We start from the raw sequence: 14635 nt of genomic DNA, 5'->3' as shown, positions 1-14635 counted from the left end.
TACACCAAGAAAAAGAATTTAGTATAGTATTTACTGACATGCAATGAAACGAGCCACAATAATATTAACAAAATGGCTTTTTCCATATCAAGATGAGACATTTCAGCATGGCAGAAATGACAGTGCTGTTTGTGAAAAATACTGACAAGTGATGCGAGAAGACTGACGGGAGTCTCATTTGGGCTTTTTTCCCCAAAAATAGATAGATTATTTTTTTTAAATAAATTTCTGAATGAGATGTACTCCCAGGGAAAAAAAACCCAAACATCTATCTGGAAATGGTCCCAGAGGCTGTGGTGAAACCCCAGCGGCTGAGCAGGGAGGACGGCTGCACACTTGGACCGCTGTAGGATGGTGCGGGATGGGACCGCCGGCAGCAGAGGAGCACAGGGAGGTGTAAGAAGCACTCAGACAAGTACCTCTCTATTTGCCAAGGACAGGAATTGATCTCCTGGCCATATACAAGGTTAGGGCTTAGCTTGCTGACGCTGTTTGGAAAAGCAAAGCTCTGGGAGCTAGTTTGCCACAGAATTGTGCAGAGGCACAAAGGTGGGGAGGAGGCAGAGCCAACAGGCACAAGACTTCAGGAGAACAGGAACAGAGGGATGCCGGTATCTTATGATCTCCTTTTCTGCATTAAGGTTAGGGTTTGGAGGTCTATTAATTTAGGACCCCGCTACATAATTTCAATCAGCAGGGCCTGTAGGTTTGGGAAACGTGTTGGGAAGACCCCAGGGGGCTTTGGTATTCCTTAAAGCTTATGGATTTAATAAGCAGGCTGGTAGGGGTGATGGACAGTGTCTGATTCTCGGTGCCTGGGGTATAACTCACTTTTGGGCTAAGGCTCAGCAATCCAAAGGTCAAGGAGACCAATTTATTGCTGCATGGTGCAGGACCATTGGAAATTATCTGTCACTTGGGGAATAGAATAGAGCTGGAGTAGGAAGTCAAAGGCAGCTGAATCCAGTGTGCCAAAGTCTGGGAGAGCTTAGAAAAAGACTCATGCCATTTGCAGCTCATGCCTGGCTTGTATTTTCTTTAACTGCAAGCATTTGGTCTCGGCTGTAGCCAGAGGACAATTGGTTAAGTGTCATCTGTACATTGCCCATCAGAGCGGCCTGTGCTACAGGGAGCTCAGAGTTAGGAAGAGGGCAGGTAACTGAAGCCCAGGACATCATCCCTTCCATTATGCGGTCATCCTTTCAGCAGAGAGCCAGCAAAATTAGGGTATCTAAACCCCAAAGAGGCCAGACTCTTGCCAGCTGCTGCAGGACACCGCGGGTTATAAAAACATGGGGACCTTTGGTGCTTGTGTTGTATTTTCTCTTGGTGCAGATATGCACTCCTGGAACAATTAAGCAGTGGGTGACGCAAATGAACTATTTGGAACACAAGCCCAGTAACTCCAACCTAAGCTTTGATTCAGCAGACTGCTTCAAGGTGGCCTCCATCTTCAGTCCCTGGGTAAGTTCCACTGATTTCTCTTAAAATTAGGAGAGGCTTAAAGGCTGTGCTGATTAGCAGAGATTCACAAGCGCTGTGCAAAATGCCAACTGAAGTGCATGGGCAAAGCAAGCCACGGCTCTGCTGGCTTCAGATGTAACCAGCATCACTCTAGTGTGGGAAGGGGTAAAAACCTGCCCTGAATCAGGGGAGGGTCTTTGTCTAGTCCTGAGATACCAACACTCCGTGCTCTTGAAGTCGGTACTGGGGTTATACGGGCTCTATTTATGCCTCTTCTTTTTCTGCTGGACAACAGGAGGGGACTTCAGGCGCAGCCAGACCTCCGCAGGTACAGCTTTGGGTACCCGCAGCATGCGAATCCTGTCCTCCTGCCACCTTGCGGCATCTGCCGGCCTCAAGCACCCGCCTCCCGAGGCGTGCGGGGCTGCTGAGCACCGCCGGTTGGCGGCCGCTCCGAAAGCCGGCCCCAGGTAACAACCACACGAAGCGTGCGAGGGCCGAGGCCCGGCTCTCGGGCGCCAGCGGCCCCTGGCCACCGCCTGCGTGTGCCCGCCCCGGCCGGCAGCGGGGGGGCAGCGGGGGCGGCGCTGGCGGGGCGGGCGGTACCGGGGGCGGTGCCTGCCTTCCCCTTCCCTTTCCCCTTCCTTTTCCCTTGGCTCTTCCCTTTCCTGGGGGCCCTCCGGAGGCCCGAGCGGGAGGTGCTGGTGGTGGGAGCGGTTGCGGACGGGGGCTGCAGGCGGGGAGAGCGGGGGTGAAGCTGCCGGGGCGGGGGTCTCGCTGGTGGGAGCAGGCTTCTCTGGGCGCGGAGGGCTCCTCTCCCCACGGGGCTTTGGCTGGGCGGCTCTTCCCTGCTGCGAGCGGCTGCTCCTGCGCTGGCCGAGCCGCTACCGAGCTCCGCGTCTCTCCTGGCATCGCAGGGTACGATAACCCGTAGCGCCAGGGGTCGGATATTTGCGCGTCACTGGAGAGACTCGCAGTTGTTGCGCCCTTCTGCCCGGGCCGGGGGCGTGCGGGGGGGTGGGCTTGCTCGTCAGACGAGGCAGGGAGCCCGCCTGGCCGGGCCGTTGCTGTCTCGGGCAGCGCCTGCTCGGGCACCCAGATGGACAGAATACAGCCCAGAGCCGCCCGCGGCCAGGAGCCGTGTGCCAGCAGCTGCAGCGCCTCGGCTCGTGGGACCCTGCCCGCCGGTGCAGGGCCCGCCTGGTGTGTGGCAGCTGGGGGCGAAAGGGGTGGGCGAGCCAGGGAGGGCTGGGTGCTGCTGCTGGGGCGGCAGCCAGCGGGTGGGAGGCCAGGCTCGCCCCCCGGGTGCTTCTGGGTAACGGGGCACGGGGGTTCAAAGAGACTTTGAGCCTTTCTGGGGCAGGAAGGGACAAAAAAAATAATCGGAAGGTTCAGAAAGTGCAGGGTGGAGTTGCTGTGATTGCATTGCTGGTACTAAAACATAGATTTCCTTCAAAAACCCCAAAACCCCAGACTTTGCTGCTGCTGTTTTTTCTGCTGCTCTGCTCAGTCGTCGTCCCATCCCCACCCCCCACCCCCAAATTCAAAGATATTCCAGCTGTAATGGTGATTTATTTCAAAAGACACCCAGGTGAGTGGGGAAAGCAAAGGGTTAAGGAGAAGGATTTAAAAGCCTAGAAAGCATTTCCTTGTCAGAGGCTGCTGGTTTGCTTCTGTGATATCTATGATACCTGTGGGAGGGATGCCTGGACAGCAGGTTCATGCTCCCTCACTGGAACCTCATGGGGAAAGTGCTCCCTCGGCCCCTGCCAGGAACTGGAGACTTTAGTGCCTGCGGTCACACGCGAAGGAGGCAGGAGGAGGTTGATCTCATGGTGACAAACCTGGCTTGCTGCCTCCTCCCAGGTGCCAGGTCACCCAAGCATGGCCACTCAGATGTTTGAGGGAAGAGGGCACGCGGCTGTTTACCAGAAATACAGGTTTGCACCAGGCAAAGAGCTGCAGCAAACCATCCTCGGCTACCTGCAGGAAAAGGTACGTGGGGTATGGCCAGGCTGTAGGAAAAAACCAAGGTAATATTCCGTTACTTGTGGGCAGTAGTTATTTGCAGGTATTAGTATTTACCTTTTGGGAGTGTTACCTTGGTTGGTGCTGTGGGGAAGAATTAATCAGTAGGACTTAAGGTAAGATGTGGGCACGGAAGAGCCGTTCCGTGGGTTGTGCCATGCTAACTAAGGCTGTTCCTGGTTGGATGCTGGGGAAGGAATGGGGTAAGAGCACAGAAGTTGGGTGGCCGCCCACTGACAGGCATCCACTTCTCCTGCAGAGGGCAAACCCTGCTGAGCTGGTAGTGGATGTTGGCTGTGGGTCTGGACAAGGCACCCGCTTCCTTGCAGAGCACTTCAAGAAGGTGGTGGGAACAGACATCAGTGAAGCGCAGATCCAGGAGGCTAGGGATGAGGCCTCCATGCCCAACGTCTCCTACCTGTGAGTGTCAGGGGAGCAAGCTCAAAGGCAAAATCTGGGTCCTCACATGGAGGGTGGTGGTTTGTGAGTATGACTGTTCTAAGAGCCAGCTGGCACCAAAGGAAATCCCATTTCATGTGATTCCTGATATAAACAGGCACTCCCCTAGACTTAACGGTAGTTGTGGGCTTGCATCCCAAACAGTCATCATGAACTCCAAAAAATACCCACTAACTTCATGTCCTACTTTCTAATACCCATATTGCACACTGCCTTTTTCCCTTCCCCCTTCCAGCGTGTGCCCTGCAGAGGAGCTGCCATTTGAGGATGCCTCGGTGGACCTCCTGACTTCATTTACAGCCGCACACTGGTTTGATATAGAGAAGTTCATGAGAGAAGCAAACCGGGTGGTTAAGCCGGGTGGTTGCATGGTCATCAGCACCTACACCGTGGATATGAGTCTGCGCTATGGAAACTGCTCTGAAAAGCTGACCAAAGTCTTCAGAGAGGTGAGATAATGAAACCAAAACCTGGTCTGGGCAGGGGGAAATGTGTAGTACTTAGACGCAGAGGGGAAAGCAGTGGGCTTGGGGAATATGACTAGAGGACTCCTATTGCAGGATGGGGCGGAGGGATGGTTAAATACAGGGATAAGGCTGAGATAGGGTTTAGTGGCTCCCGTGCAGTGCTAGGGCTGGCTGGAGGAGAAGAGGGACATTAGGATTAGTAGGGCAGACTCTGTGGTGAGAAGGGCTGCAGAGCAGATTTGGGGGGCTGGTATCATCAAAGAGTCTGCTCTTGTTGCCCTGATCACAGTGAAGATAATGGGAAGCAGAAACTGTGCGGAAAGAGGTTCTTCTTAAAGTGACGTTTCTTGACAAAGAGTGTCAAGGAGACTTTCTGCTATGAGTAAGAGCAGTGTAGGGAGGAAGACAGGACCCTTATCTCTATAATAAAATAGGATCCTTAAATTCTTGACACTAAGCAAAATTTTGGTGTATTTTAATGTAAGGAGTATTAAAAAAAATCAATACATACATGTATCAGCTATAGGGCCAAGCAAACCTGAGTTAAGTGGAAACTGAAAGCTTCAAGTGGTTTTGTGTTTGTTTTTAATATGCTGTCTTTGTAGAACTGGGACCTGATTTTGAAATACGCGCATAATAGAGTAAAACATGTCATGGATGACTACAAAGAGATCTTCGAGGCCTTGCCATTTCCAGACAAGAAGAGGTGAGCAGAAACCCCTTGGTGCAGCACCAGGAGCAGATAAAGATGGTGTCTCTCCTACTCTACAGGGCTGCTCTGCCACTGGCCCAGCAAGGACATAAAGGAGCCAGGTTTGCCAGAGCAGGTAGCTGCCAGGCTTCAGCAAATGCCTTTACGTGGTGGCAGAACCATGTGGCTGCATTTGCATTCCCGTTGGATTTCACGCTACTTTGTGGTGGGCTAGCAAGTGTGGTTGAAGGGCTGCAAGGAGCCTTCCTGCTCAAAACAGAATTGGGTTAGATTTTTTTTCGTTGGTGGTTTATGATGACTTGAGGCTTCTGGGCAGATTGCTTACTGGATGCAGGGGAAGAATGGAGTGAGAGAAAGAACCTGCCCCTGACCTCTGAGGGAGCCGGTGCCTGCCTTCCCACCAAGGCATGGGGCCAGGGCTGACTTCGCAGGCAAAAAGGATGTGTTGGTGTCCTGCCTGCTGGAAGGGAATGGGCTCTGCAGGCAGGCCAGTATCGAAAGGGTGTTCCAGTCACAGACTACGTTAGATGGTCCCTGGGACCATCTCTGCTTCTCCAGTAGTGCTTTAGTTAGATCTTCAGATGTTTTTTCCATGTGTTGGACCTCTGATGGTGTCAGCTATTCTATTCACCGCCACCTCATTCTGTTGTCCTTGTTCTATTGCCTTTGAGATTTAACTTGCCAATGCCCCTTGCTTCCCTGTCTCTCTTCTAGAGTCACCAATATTTTTGACAAAATTCCCATGACTGTCGCTGATGTGGTTGGTTACATGGAGTCTGCCTCTCCATATCAAACCTTTATGAAGAACGACCCCGAAGCCGCAAAATCCCTGCTCCAAGAGACTGAAAAGAGGTGAGGAAAACCTTTTGAGACAACTAGCAGGATATTAAGGACCTGCCTCATACAGTGCATGAAGCGTAAGGTTGCAGAGGCCCCTTCAAAGCTCCAAGTGAGCTGCACAGTGATGTGCTCTCTCCTTCCCCCCAGGTGTGCATGGATTCTTGTCAGAGGTTAAACAGGAGATCCTCAGCTGCTCACAGCATGTTTGACCTTAGTTTGAGACAGCTGACTTTAAGTCCAAGTCTGTGTGGCTGTACGTTTCCATGCACTTGCGTGTCCATGCAAGTCTTGTGTCAGAGGTATCTTGAGTTTCTTTGCTTCCCTCTTGATTAGCAGAGGGCAGGAAAAGCATTGGCAGTTGCATCTTAACTATTTTGGCCCACAACAAGGCTCCACTGCAAAGCTGGGAAGAGGAGGCATCCCTGTGTCTGTTAATTTATTCATTGGCCTGTGGTGGAAGCAACTGCTGTCAAGACCTCTGTGCTTTAGGTGGGAAAGATATGTCTCTGGTTGTAGATGTCACCCCATGTCAGGTGGGAGCTGGCTGGGCGGAACGAGACGCTGCTTCTGCTTCTTGTTTTAGGATGCTGGAGACAATGGGAGTTTCTTCTCGTGAAACCCCAGTGGAGTTCTATGTGAGACATGTCTGTGTGCTGGCATGCAAGGGACGGTGAGAGGAAACTTCTCCTGAACTGGTGCGGGAAGGGAAGGAAATAGTGGTTTGTCTCCTAACACCCCACTTGCAGCCACTCATTATTCCTTGGGAAGATTGATACTGATTCTGGTGATTAAAATTTTGATCTTTTGTGGAAAGCAGACTGGGGTTTCTGCCTGCTCTTGGGTTCCTGTCCACTTTGGCCCTCGTTGTCTGCCCAGTGCTGTGCTTTCAGCTCTGGAAGGGTTCAGTTTCAGACTGGTGATGGTTGGATTGCACATGGTGATGAGAATCAAAGTAACAGCTGATAAACTTGCTGCATTTCTTACACAATTAATAAAAAAAGCTGAGAAAAAGTTGCTTGTTGTTCTCTTTTTAAGAGAAGCTGCAGAGCACCTACTGGGGTGGGAATAATGACACTTCACGGACGTTGCTTACTTAGGCCCTGAGTCTGAGGTCTTCTGTTTCATGGAGTAAGATGGGTTTTAGGTAGAAAGGACCATTCGCCCCTTTCCCTGCCCAGGCAAAGTAGAAGCCATGTGCTGCCTTTTGAAAGGTGAGCTCGAAAGGGGCTGTTCTCACCCAGTATGAGACCCCATCCCTGGTGCTTTGCTGGCTGGTGCAGGTGTATCGGCAGGTGACCTGCCCCAGGATTGCCCATCACTGTGCCAGCACTCCTGCTTTGGCTCTCAAGAAGTTAACTCGCCCTCAGCACAGCTCAGGAGTCTTTCTGGGATTGTTGCCGCAGCAGAGCACGTTTGTGGTCCCCTCTGTCCCAGCCCGCTATCGCTCGCTCGCCCATGCTGCAAAGATTAGAGGCTGCGTTTCAGGGAGGAGCAGGTGGACGCAACAGGGTTCAAAGCTGGGCACAGCCCAGCACAGGTCCCTTCCTGTTTGCTTTCTGGATATTTTAAGTCCGGGTGCAGCCTCTGTGGGGAGCTTTCCCTTTCCTGTAATTCCTGCCCTTGGCAAGAAGGATACCCTGATGCCATGGGGAGGGCTTTGGCCTCACCTGGTTGTACCTTGGTGCATCATTAAGAAAGGCAGAAGTGATATCTCTTCTCCCTGCCCCAGACACAGCACCTGGAGGGAGACTTCAGCTGTGGAGGGGAGGGCTTGGAGGTGCTTCAGCTGTGGTCCTGGGGCTCTTGGGTATGGTCCTGCTGTGGGTACAGAGACTGAGCCTCTGTGACCGGGTGAAGGTGCTGGACCCTGGGTGTATCTCCACTGAGTGCTGGCTCAGCTTGCTCAGGGTGGGGAGCAAAGGTTTTGACCCTGCTTGGTGGTTTCCAGGAGGGTTCTGGGATCCCGGGAAGATGGCAGCAGGGAGGAAAGCCCATCACTGATGCGAGGCTGGTCTCTGTGTCCGTGGCTGCGTGTTGGAGAAGACCTCATTGAGCAGTGATGCTGGATTCAGCCCTGCTGCCAGTCACTGAGGAAGAGGCTGCACTGGGTGCGGGTTGTGTTTGGTTGAGCAGTGGCCATAAAACCTCCCTTGCTGGGTGAGGATGGAGCTGGTGGCTTGTCATCTCCTGCGGGAGCACTAGAGGTCCCTCCCCAGCTGGGACTGCACCGGATGACATGGCTACCGGGGTGTCGGTGGCCTGTAGGGCTGCCTTGGCTGGGGAAGCTCCAGCTCAGCTGGCACGACTTGTCCTAGTGAGGTGTGTCCCCGCAGCAGTGCCTGGGCAGGGAGATGTCCTGTGGGAGGGGAAACCCCATGTCCGTACAGTGCCAGCACAAAGGCTTTGGGGAAAAAGTGCTTGTTTGGGCTTTTTCTTCACTTCAAAACAAGTCTGTTTAAATTTGCTCGCTAATTAACTTCGTGATTAACAGCCCTGGCATCAGCTGGATGCTCAGCACATCCCCCAGAATGAGGCAGAGGGTGACTGGTGTGATGTAACACGAGGGATTGCATCACCGACACACTTGGGCATGATGTCAACGGCGTGAGACACGTGGAGTGGCACAAACCAGCCTGACATCGTGGTAGCAGCTACAGCTCACGCGTGCCAAGAGGTGGTGAAGGGTTCTGGGGTATGTAGCAGGGCCAGCAGCACCTCAGTGGCACTGACACCCTGGGCTGGCAGAGACAGGTCTGGTGATGGCTGCCAAGCAAAGGTCACCTGATGTCCCCTGTCCCAGCACCACCAGGCCATAGGCAGGGCTCCCACACATCACCCAGCATTTTATTTTTATAGCTGGCTTCTTTGGGGCACTTTTTTGGTTCTTGCCATCTCCTTTCCAAGACCAGCGACTTCAGCAGGAGCCAGTTTCTAGCAGATGAGCCCACCAGCTCCAGAAGGGTCACAAAGGAGTGACCTGGGCTCGTCCTTACCCACTGCAATGGCATGGCTCGTGGCCAAGGCTTTTCCACACATGCCACGTGGCAGCTGATGACTCAAAGGTGATTGCCTCACCCAGCACTCATGTCAGCTCTGCCCGAAGCCCTGCCAGGTTTCGCTTTCCTTCTCACACCCGGGATCTCCCACGCACTCGGGATTTCTTCCTCTGAGCAAGTTCAAGTGGCTCTAGCCTGCTGGACTGTGTGAATCTGAGGAGGGAGCTCCATCACCGCCATCACGCTGCCCTCCCGGCATGATACCATCTGCAGTCAAAGCTGGAGCGATGGCTGTGGTAGGTCCCCAGTGCCCTGTAGACCCCACCAGGCACGATGTGGTGTCCCTGGCTTGTGCCGGCTTTGGAGGACCTTCCACTCTCATGGCAGGAGCTGGTACTAGCATGGTTTGGAGGAGCCATGCCAAATGCAGCCAGGCTTTGCTGGCCAAGCTGGGGACCAAGGTATGGTGGAGCGTGGCATTGCTGTGCAAGACACTAGCAGGTGTGCCGATGCCCAGGAAGGCAAGACTGCGCCCCATCAGAGAAAAGCCCTCATTACTGCTCAGCCAGGCACTCGCAGGCTTGGCTATGGCTGGTGGAAAATGAGGCACAAACATCTGAGCAAGGTGCCCAGGAGATCTTCAGCCCTTCGTCACAGCTGCCCTAAGTGCCGGGTAGCTGCACTGATGGCCCCGGCTTCACCACTCAGCTTTCACTTTTCCTTTGGTGCGTCTAGATTTCTTTGCCTGCATGAAGTGATGAGGTTTTGCTTTGCTTCTCTAACCACAAATGACAGGCAGTAGATAAAAGCCACAGCAATGGGGAAGAGGAACCAAAGAAGCCAGGTCCCACAGGGATAGGATGCTGCTCCATAACCCGATGGGTGAACCAAGAGTGTCCTCAGCAGGGGCTTATGGCATGGGGCAGTGGTTCATGGTGGATCTACGTGTGTGCCAGGGCAGTCTTCCAGCCATGCTCTGGGTCCATGGGCCTGCAGGTGAGGCTATGCCAGCACAGCAGGTACTGGACATCACCATCTCACTGCTGGACATCACCGCCTGGGTGCTGGGAACCTTGCTCTAGCCCTGCCAGCAGCCATTGGAGATCCCAACCCGGGTGCCAAAACACCCTAGCCTGGCTCGTGCCTTGGTCGGGAGGAAGAAACACCCCACAGTGCCTGTCCTGTGAGCCAGCCAAGCTCCACCATGTGGGACCTTGAGCCACTATTGCCCTCCAGCTGCTCCACTGTGACCCAGAGTTCCAGGCAGTGCTGGGACCCCCACTCCCTCCCCTCTCTCACTGGGGGGCACATTTATTTTTACATTCATTAGAATTTTCTACTAAGGTGCCATCTTCCAGCTGAGCTGAGCATCGCTTGGGTGATGTACGTGAATTTAGTTATGCTGGTTTGGGCTTTTATTTCACAGTTATATTGATCGTGAGCTTATTGCATTGAATTAAAATAATTCCTCGATAGCTGTGCATTTCTTTAATGGCAGAGAGGAAAGGCAGTGCTGTTGTCTTGTTCATCAAGAAGGCAAAGACCTTGCTCAGGCTTTTAATTGCAGACCTCACATAGCCTGCTGCAGCGGGGATGGCTGGCATGGGAGCCTGGTCCAGCAGCAATGAAGTGACATCCTGTACCCACTGTGCTATCAGGCTTTAGCACCATATTTTGCTGTCCTAGCTCTTCTCCAAGCTGTGTCTGCATGCAGTCTGGCGAAGGGGGAAATAGCCGCTGTAGAAGCCATGCTGCTCCCTGCCTGCTGTCTCCACTCCTCTTCATCTCCACTGTGGTTTTCCAGGAAATACCTGAGCTTTTGGAGATGCTGCTGGGGCAGGGGAAGGGCTCAGGAAAGGCTGGATGGACCCTGTGGGTCAACAGCCAGTCCTGCTTAACCTCTTCATATGGACCATGAGGCAGAGTGTACCAAGTTCACCGATGACACCAGACTGGGAGGAGCAAGTGACACACCAGAGGGTCCTGCTGCCATCCATGGAGACCTCAACAGGCTGGAGAAATGGGCTGATGGGAACCTCATGCCGTTCAACAAGGGGAAGATCAAAGTCCTGCACCTGGGTGGGAACAACTGCAGGCACTGGGACATGCTGGGGGCCATCCAGCTGGAAAGCAGCTTGGTAGAAAATGCCCTGTTGGACACTAGGTTGAACATGAGCCAGAAATGTGCCCTTGCAGCAAAGAAGGTGAACAGCATCCGGGGCTGCATGGGGAAGAGTGTTTCCACAAGCTAAGGGAGGTGATTCTTCCCCTCTGCTCAGCACTGGTGAGGCCACCCCTGGAGTGCTGGATCCAGTTCTGGTCAAGATGGACATACTGGAGAGAGTCCAATGAAGTACCACAAAGATGATGAGGGGACTGGAGCATCTCTCCTATGAGGAAAGGCTGAGAGCTGGGGCTGTTTAGCCTGAAGGCTCAGGGGCTCTTGGTGATGTCTACTGGCAGGACAGCAGGCAGTGGGCACACCCTGAAACATGTGAAAGTTCATCTGAACACGAGAAAACATACCCGTAAGTGTATCCTACCACAACCTGGTGCAATAACTTCTCCTGTTTGTTTGGACTCCTTGAAGTCAGCAGTTTATTTCCAGATGTGAACATTAAAAATTGGGTCCTTTTGGAACAGTGTTTTTCTGTGGCCACCACATGAGGCAATGCAAAGTGCATTTTGCCTACTCCTGCCTTACTGTGTATTTGCTTTTTAGATACAGGTATTGCCCTAATTTCCTATATTTACTACTTGATGAATGCATGAAACAAAACGTGCAGCACTGATAGCTTCGCATCGCAGGGGGTTACCGGAGGGAAGGTCAGATTTTGCTGAATGGGGTCGCTCTTCCAGCTGTCAGCGGAGAGGTGTCAATACATGATATTTGCGTTTCCAGGCTAAACAGGGAGGAAACTCCTGCCAGCTCCAGTGGCTGGTGGGGCTGGTGGTCCCGCTCATCTCCAGCAGAGCCCCTGCACAGGACTATGTCCCACCTGCAAAACGCAAGGTGGAAGTGCTGCTGCTTTCACCCTCTTTCCTGCTTTCGCAGCGAGCCTGGTCCCTCAGGATAATACACAGGTGAAGCTCATGCCTGCAGCCTGCATTATGCAGTGCCCATTCCTGGCTGCTGCTTCTGCCCGCTCCCTGCCATGGCTGTTGTGCTGTGCTTCCTGTGGGGAAACCGAGGCATGAACTCCTGCTGCCACTTGTGGGGCACCAGAAGCCTCCTGGCTGCCCTGAGCCCGCTGTCCCTGGGGGGCTGCACGCCTGGGAGTCTCCTGCAGCTTTCAGTGTGGTGCCGAGCAGGGTTGTGTGCAGGTTTCTCCACACTTGCCAGCACCTCTGCACCACTCAACATGGCAGCATCATCCCCCCTGTTCAGCTCCCTCGGAGGGGTGCGATGAAGGCAGCCCGAGCATATCCCTGCACCTCCAGGGCACAGGGTGCGCCCGTGGACAGGTGGTGAGGCAGGCAGCAGGGCAGGCAGGCAGCTGGAGGCGGGATTCCCGTCGATGCTTTCAGTTTCCCGTTTTCAGAGCCGCCAGGCCGCGGATTTTCCTACCAACCTGAAAGCGCAATCACGTCGGGCAGGCGGCATAAAAAGCCAGGGCGATGGGGAGCAAGGCAGCCACAGCCAAGAAGACGAAGCAGCCCTCAGACCAGCCAGCAGCCCAGCAGCCCTGCAGCCAAGCGAGCCACCCACAGCAACACCGTCAGGCATCGCTACATCAGGGATTTAGTGGATCCAGCCTGGAGCACTCCAGTTCATCCTCTCTGGCTTCGTGTACTGCAGCACCCTTGCTTCATTGTAACCCGCTCACCATCAGGCTCTCGTCAGCAAAATGCTGTGCCTCGGCTTCACCCCGCTGCTTGCACTGGTGCTGGGGGCCAGCCTTGGGGCCGCCTTCCCCCAGGATGCCCTGAAGAAGAGCTGCAGCCTGTCCAAGTACCAGTTCCCTGTGCCCCATGAGCTGAAGGCTGTGCAGAAGATGAAGATGCATTTTGTGAGTACCACTGGCAATGGGGGGCTGGGGGCTGGTGGGGGCAAGGCAGCGGGGATGTCGAACTTGAGACCCAGAGTGACATGGTGGATGTTTTCTGCAGCAGTTTGGGGAGGAGGATGTTTTACAAGGGAATTTGGGGACAAGAGGGATGCTGGGCCAAATTTCATCCCCCTCAAGGCTGACTGGCATTGCACAGTATTGCCAAAAGTCAGGATGACAGCTTTTCAATCTCTCTCTTGGTTTATGCCTGCAGGAGGCCATCATGCATCAGTCGAACCGCAGATGCAACACCAGGCTCTTCCATAGGAAATGGAACCCAGCAGAGCTGTCGGTAAGAGCAAGGCAACCTCCAGCCAGGACCTCCTGTTAGCTGGTCCTACCTCCATCCACACCCCTGGGCAGGTCTTTGAGCCCCTGTGCTCCAGCCTGCAGCCAGCTGTTGTGCTTTGGGTCCCTAACCGGGATGCCTCTGCCCACAGGTGCATGATCGAATGATGCTGGTAGAAGCTGAACTGGACCTTGCCACCACCATGTTGGGGCTCTCTGCTGCCCCCAAGTTCGCTGAGACACGCCAGCAGCCCCTGGCCTTCCTCACCCAAGCCCGGGAGGACCTGCGAGGCTGTGTAAGTGATCCGCCCCCCCAAAAAAACCAGGCTCATGCCAGCTGAGCAACCCTGGTGCTGGCAGCATCGCCATGGGGCACAGCTGGTCCTTACGCAGGTGCTTTACTTGCAGCTGGCCATGGAGGCTCCTTCACATCAGCCCTCTGGGAAACTGAGGCACTGGCTGCAGAAGCTGCAGGTGGCCAAGGACACAGTAAGTCAGGCCAGCAGGGCAAAGGGCTGTGGGGTGTTAGTGACTGCACGGCTCTGCAGGGCCCACTACACCGTCTCCAGTGCTAACCTGCCCTTTCCTCCCACTGCAGGAGACCACCAGTTGCCTGGAAGCCTCCACCATCCTCCACCTCTTCCAAGTGCTGAATGACCTGCGGTGCACAGCCCTCCGGGAGCAATGCACTTAGCCCCCACCGGCAGCACAGCCGGCATGACACGGTGCTCACCAGCCCCAAAGGATGCCCCGAGGACTGGGAAGAATTATTTTTATTACATCACTGGACTGTATTTCCTATTTAAGCATTTTTCTTATTTATGTGAGCTCAGGGAGCAATTGTTTTTTTAGGGTCTTTTAAATTATTGGGGGGTTTTGTGTATTTATAAATGTTTCAGGGGGAGGTAAAGAAATGCTGTTCCTGAAAGATGCTGTTCAATAGGGATGAATGTATTTATTTGATATCTTTGTTTTGCTGGTTTTCAAAACACTGACAGTTTTTAAGGAAATCTATTTTTTTACCTACTATTTATTACAGAGAGTATTATGTATATTTACCTGTATAAATTATTTTTTACATGCTATTTAATATGAAAAATAAACCAGATACCATAAACAGACAAGCTGCCATCACGTTTTTATTAGGCTTTGCTATAACATCATCCCTTTGGAAAAGCAAGTTATTGAGGGGGCTGAGGGAGGACACTGGACGAATTTTGACCATTTGAAAGTCAGCAAATCTTTAGCGCTCACGTTCACCTCTAGCTGCTTTTAGGTTGCAGGGCTGGGGACTGAGCTGCCAGCGGCTGAGCTACTGCATGGCCATGGCTT

General features: G+C 53.4%; 2 protein-coding genes across 3 annotated transcripts; both read left to right on the top strand.

The window, feature by feature from the left end:
* Nucleotides 1-1359: 1359 nt before the first annotated feature.
* Nucleotides 1360-6786, top strand: LOC130154168 (putative methyltransferase DDB_G0268948). Of its 2 annotated transcripts, none has more exons than XM_056350000.1 (7): nt 1360-1464; nt 3331-3459; nt 3752-3912; nt 4187-4400; nt 5024-5124; nt 5845-5982; nt 6554-6786. In XM_056350000.1, exons 1-7 carry the CDS (start codon nt 1375-1377, stop codon nt 6642-6644), a joined length of 924 nt encoding a protein of 307 aa, XP_056205975.1. In that variant the 5' UTR covers nt 1360-1374; the 3' UTR covers nt 6645-6786. The 2 variants fall into 2 exon arrangements, with proteins under 2 accessions (XP_056205975.1, XP_056205976.1); XM_056350001.1 differs by lacking the exon at nt 1360-1464 and adding an exon at nt 2277-2382.
* Nucleotides 6787-10519: 3733 nt separating this feature from the next.
* Nucleotides 10520-14416, top strand: LOC130154170 (interferon lambda-3-like). Its single transcript, XM_056350002.1, has 5 exons — nt 10520-12976; nt 13230-13307; nt 13456-13599; nt 13712-13792; nt 13902-14416. The coding sequence occupies exons 1-5, from the start codon at nt 12815-12817 to the stop codon at nt 13995-13997; spliced, it is 561 nt and encodes a 186-aa protein (XP_056205977.1). The 5' UTR covers nt 10520-12814; the 3' UTR covers nt 13998-14416.
* Nucleotides 14417-14635: the final 219 nt, after the last annotated feature.

The sequence above is a fragment of the Falco biarmicus genome, chromosome 8 (genome assembly GCF_023638135.1).
Source record: "Falco biarmicus isolate bFalBia1 chromosome 8, bFalBia1.pri, whole genome shotgun sequence".
Lineage (NCBI taxonomy): Eukaryota > Metazoa > Chordata > Aves > Falconiformes > Falconidae > Falco > Falco biarmicus.
Note: the sequence above shows the minus strand (reverse complement) of the source record. Positions and strands in the feature narration are given on the sequence as shown.

What these genes read in the sequence shown, in the direction of transcription:
- LOC130154170 (XM_056350002.1), top strand. Translation starts at nt 12,815, where the DNA reads ATGCTGTGCCTCGGCTTCACCCCGCTGCTTGCACTGGTGCTGGGGGCC. An exon ending in GGAACCCAGCAGAGCTGTCG is followed by an intron (nt 13,308 to 13,455) that starts GTAAGAGCAAGG and finishes CTCTGCCCACAG; the next exon opens with GTGCATGATCGAATGATGCT. An exon ending in GGGAGGACCTGCGAGGCTGT is followed by an intron (nt 13,600 to 13,711) that starts GTAAGTGATCCG and finishes CTTTACTTGCAG; the next exon opens with CTGGCCATGGAGGCTCCTTC.
- LOC130154168 (XM_056350000.1), top strand. Translation starts at nt 1,375, where the DNA reads ATGAACTATTTGGAACACAAGCCCAGTAACTCCAACCTAAGCTTTGAT. An exon ending in TCGGCTACCTGCAGGAAAAG is followed by an intron (nt 3,460 to 3,751) that starts GTACGTGGGGTA and finishes CTTCTCCTGCAG; the next exon opens with AGGGCAAACCCTGCTGAGCT. An exon ending in ATGCCCAACGTCTCCTACCT is followed by an intron (nt 3,913 to 4,186) that starts GTGAGTGTCAGG and finishes TCCCCCTTCCAG; the next exon opens with CGTGTGCCCTGCAGAGGAGC.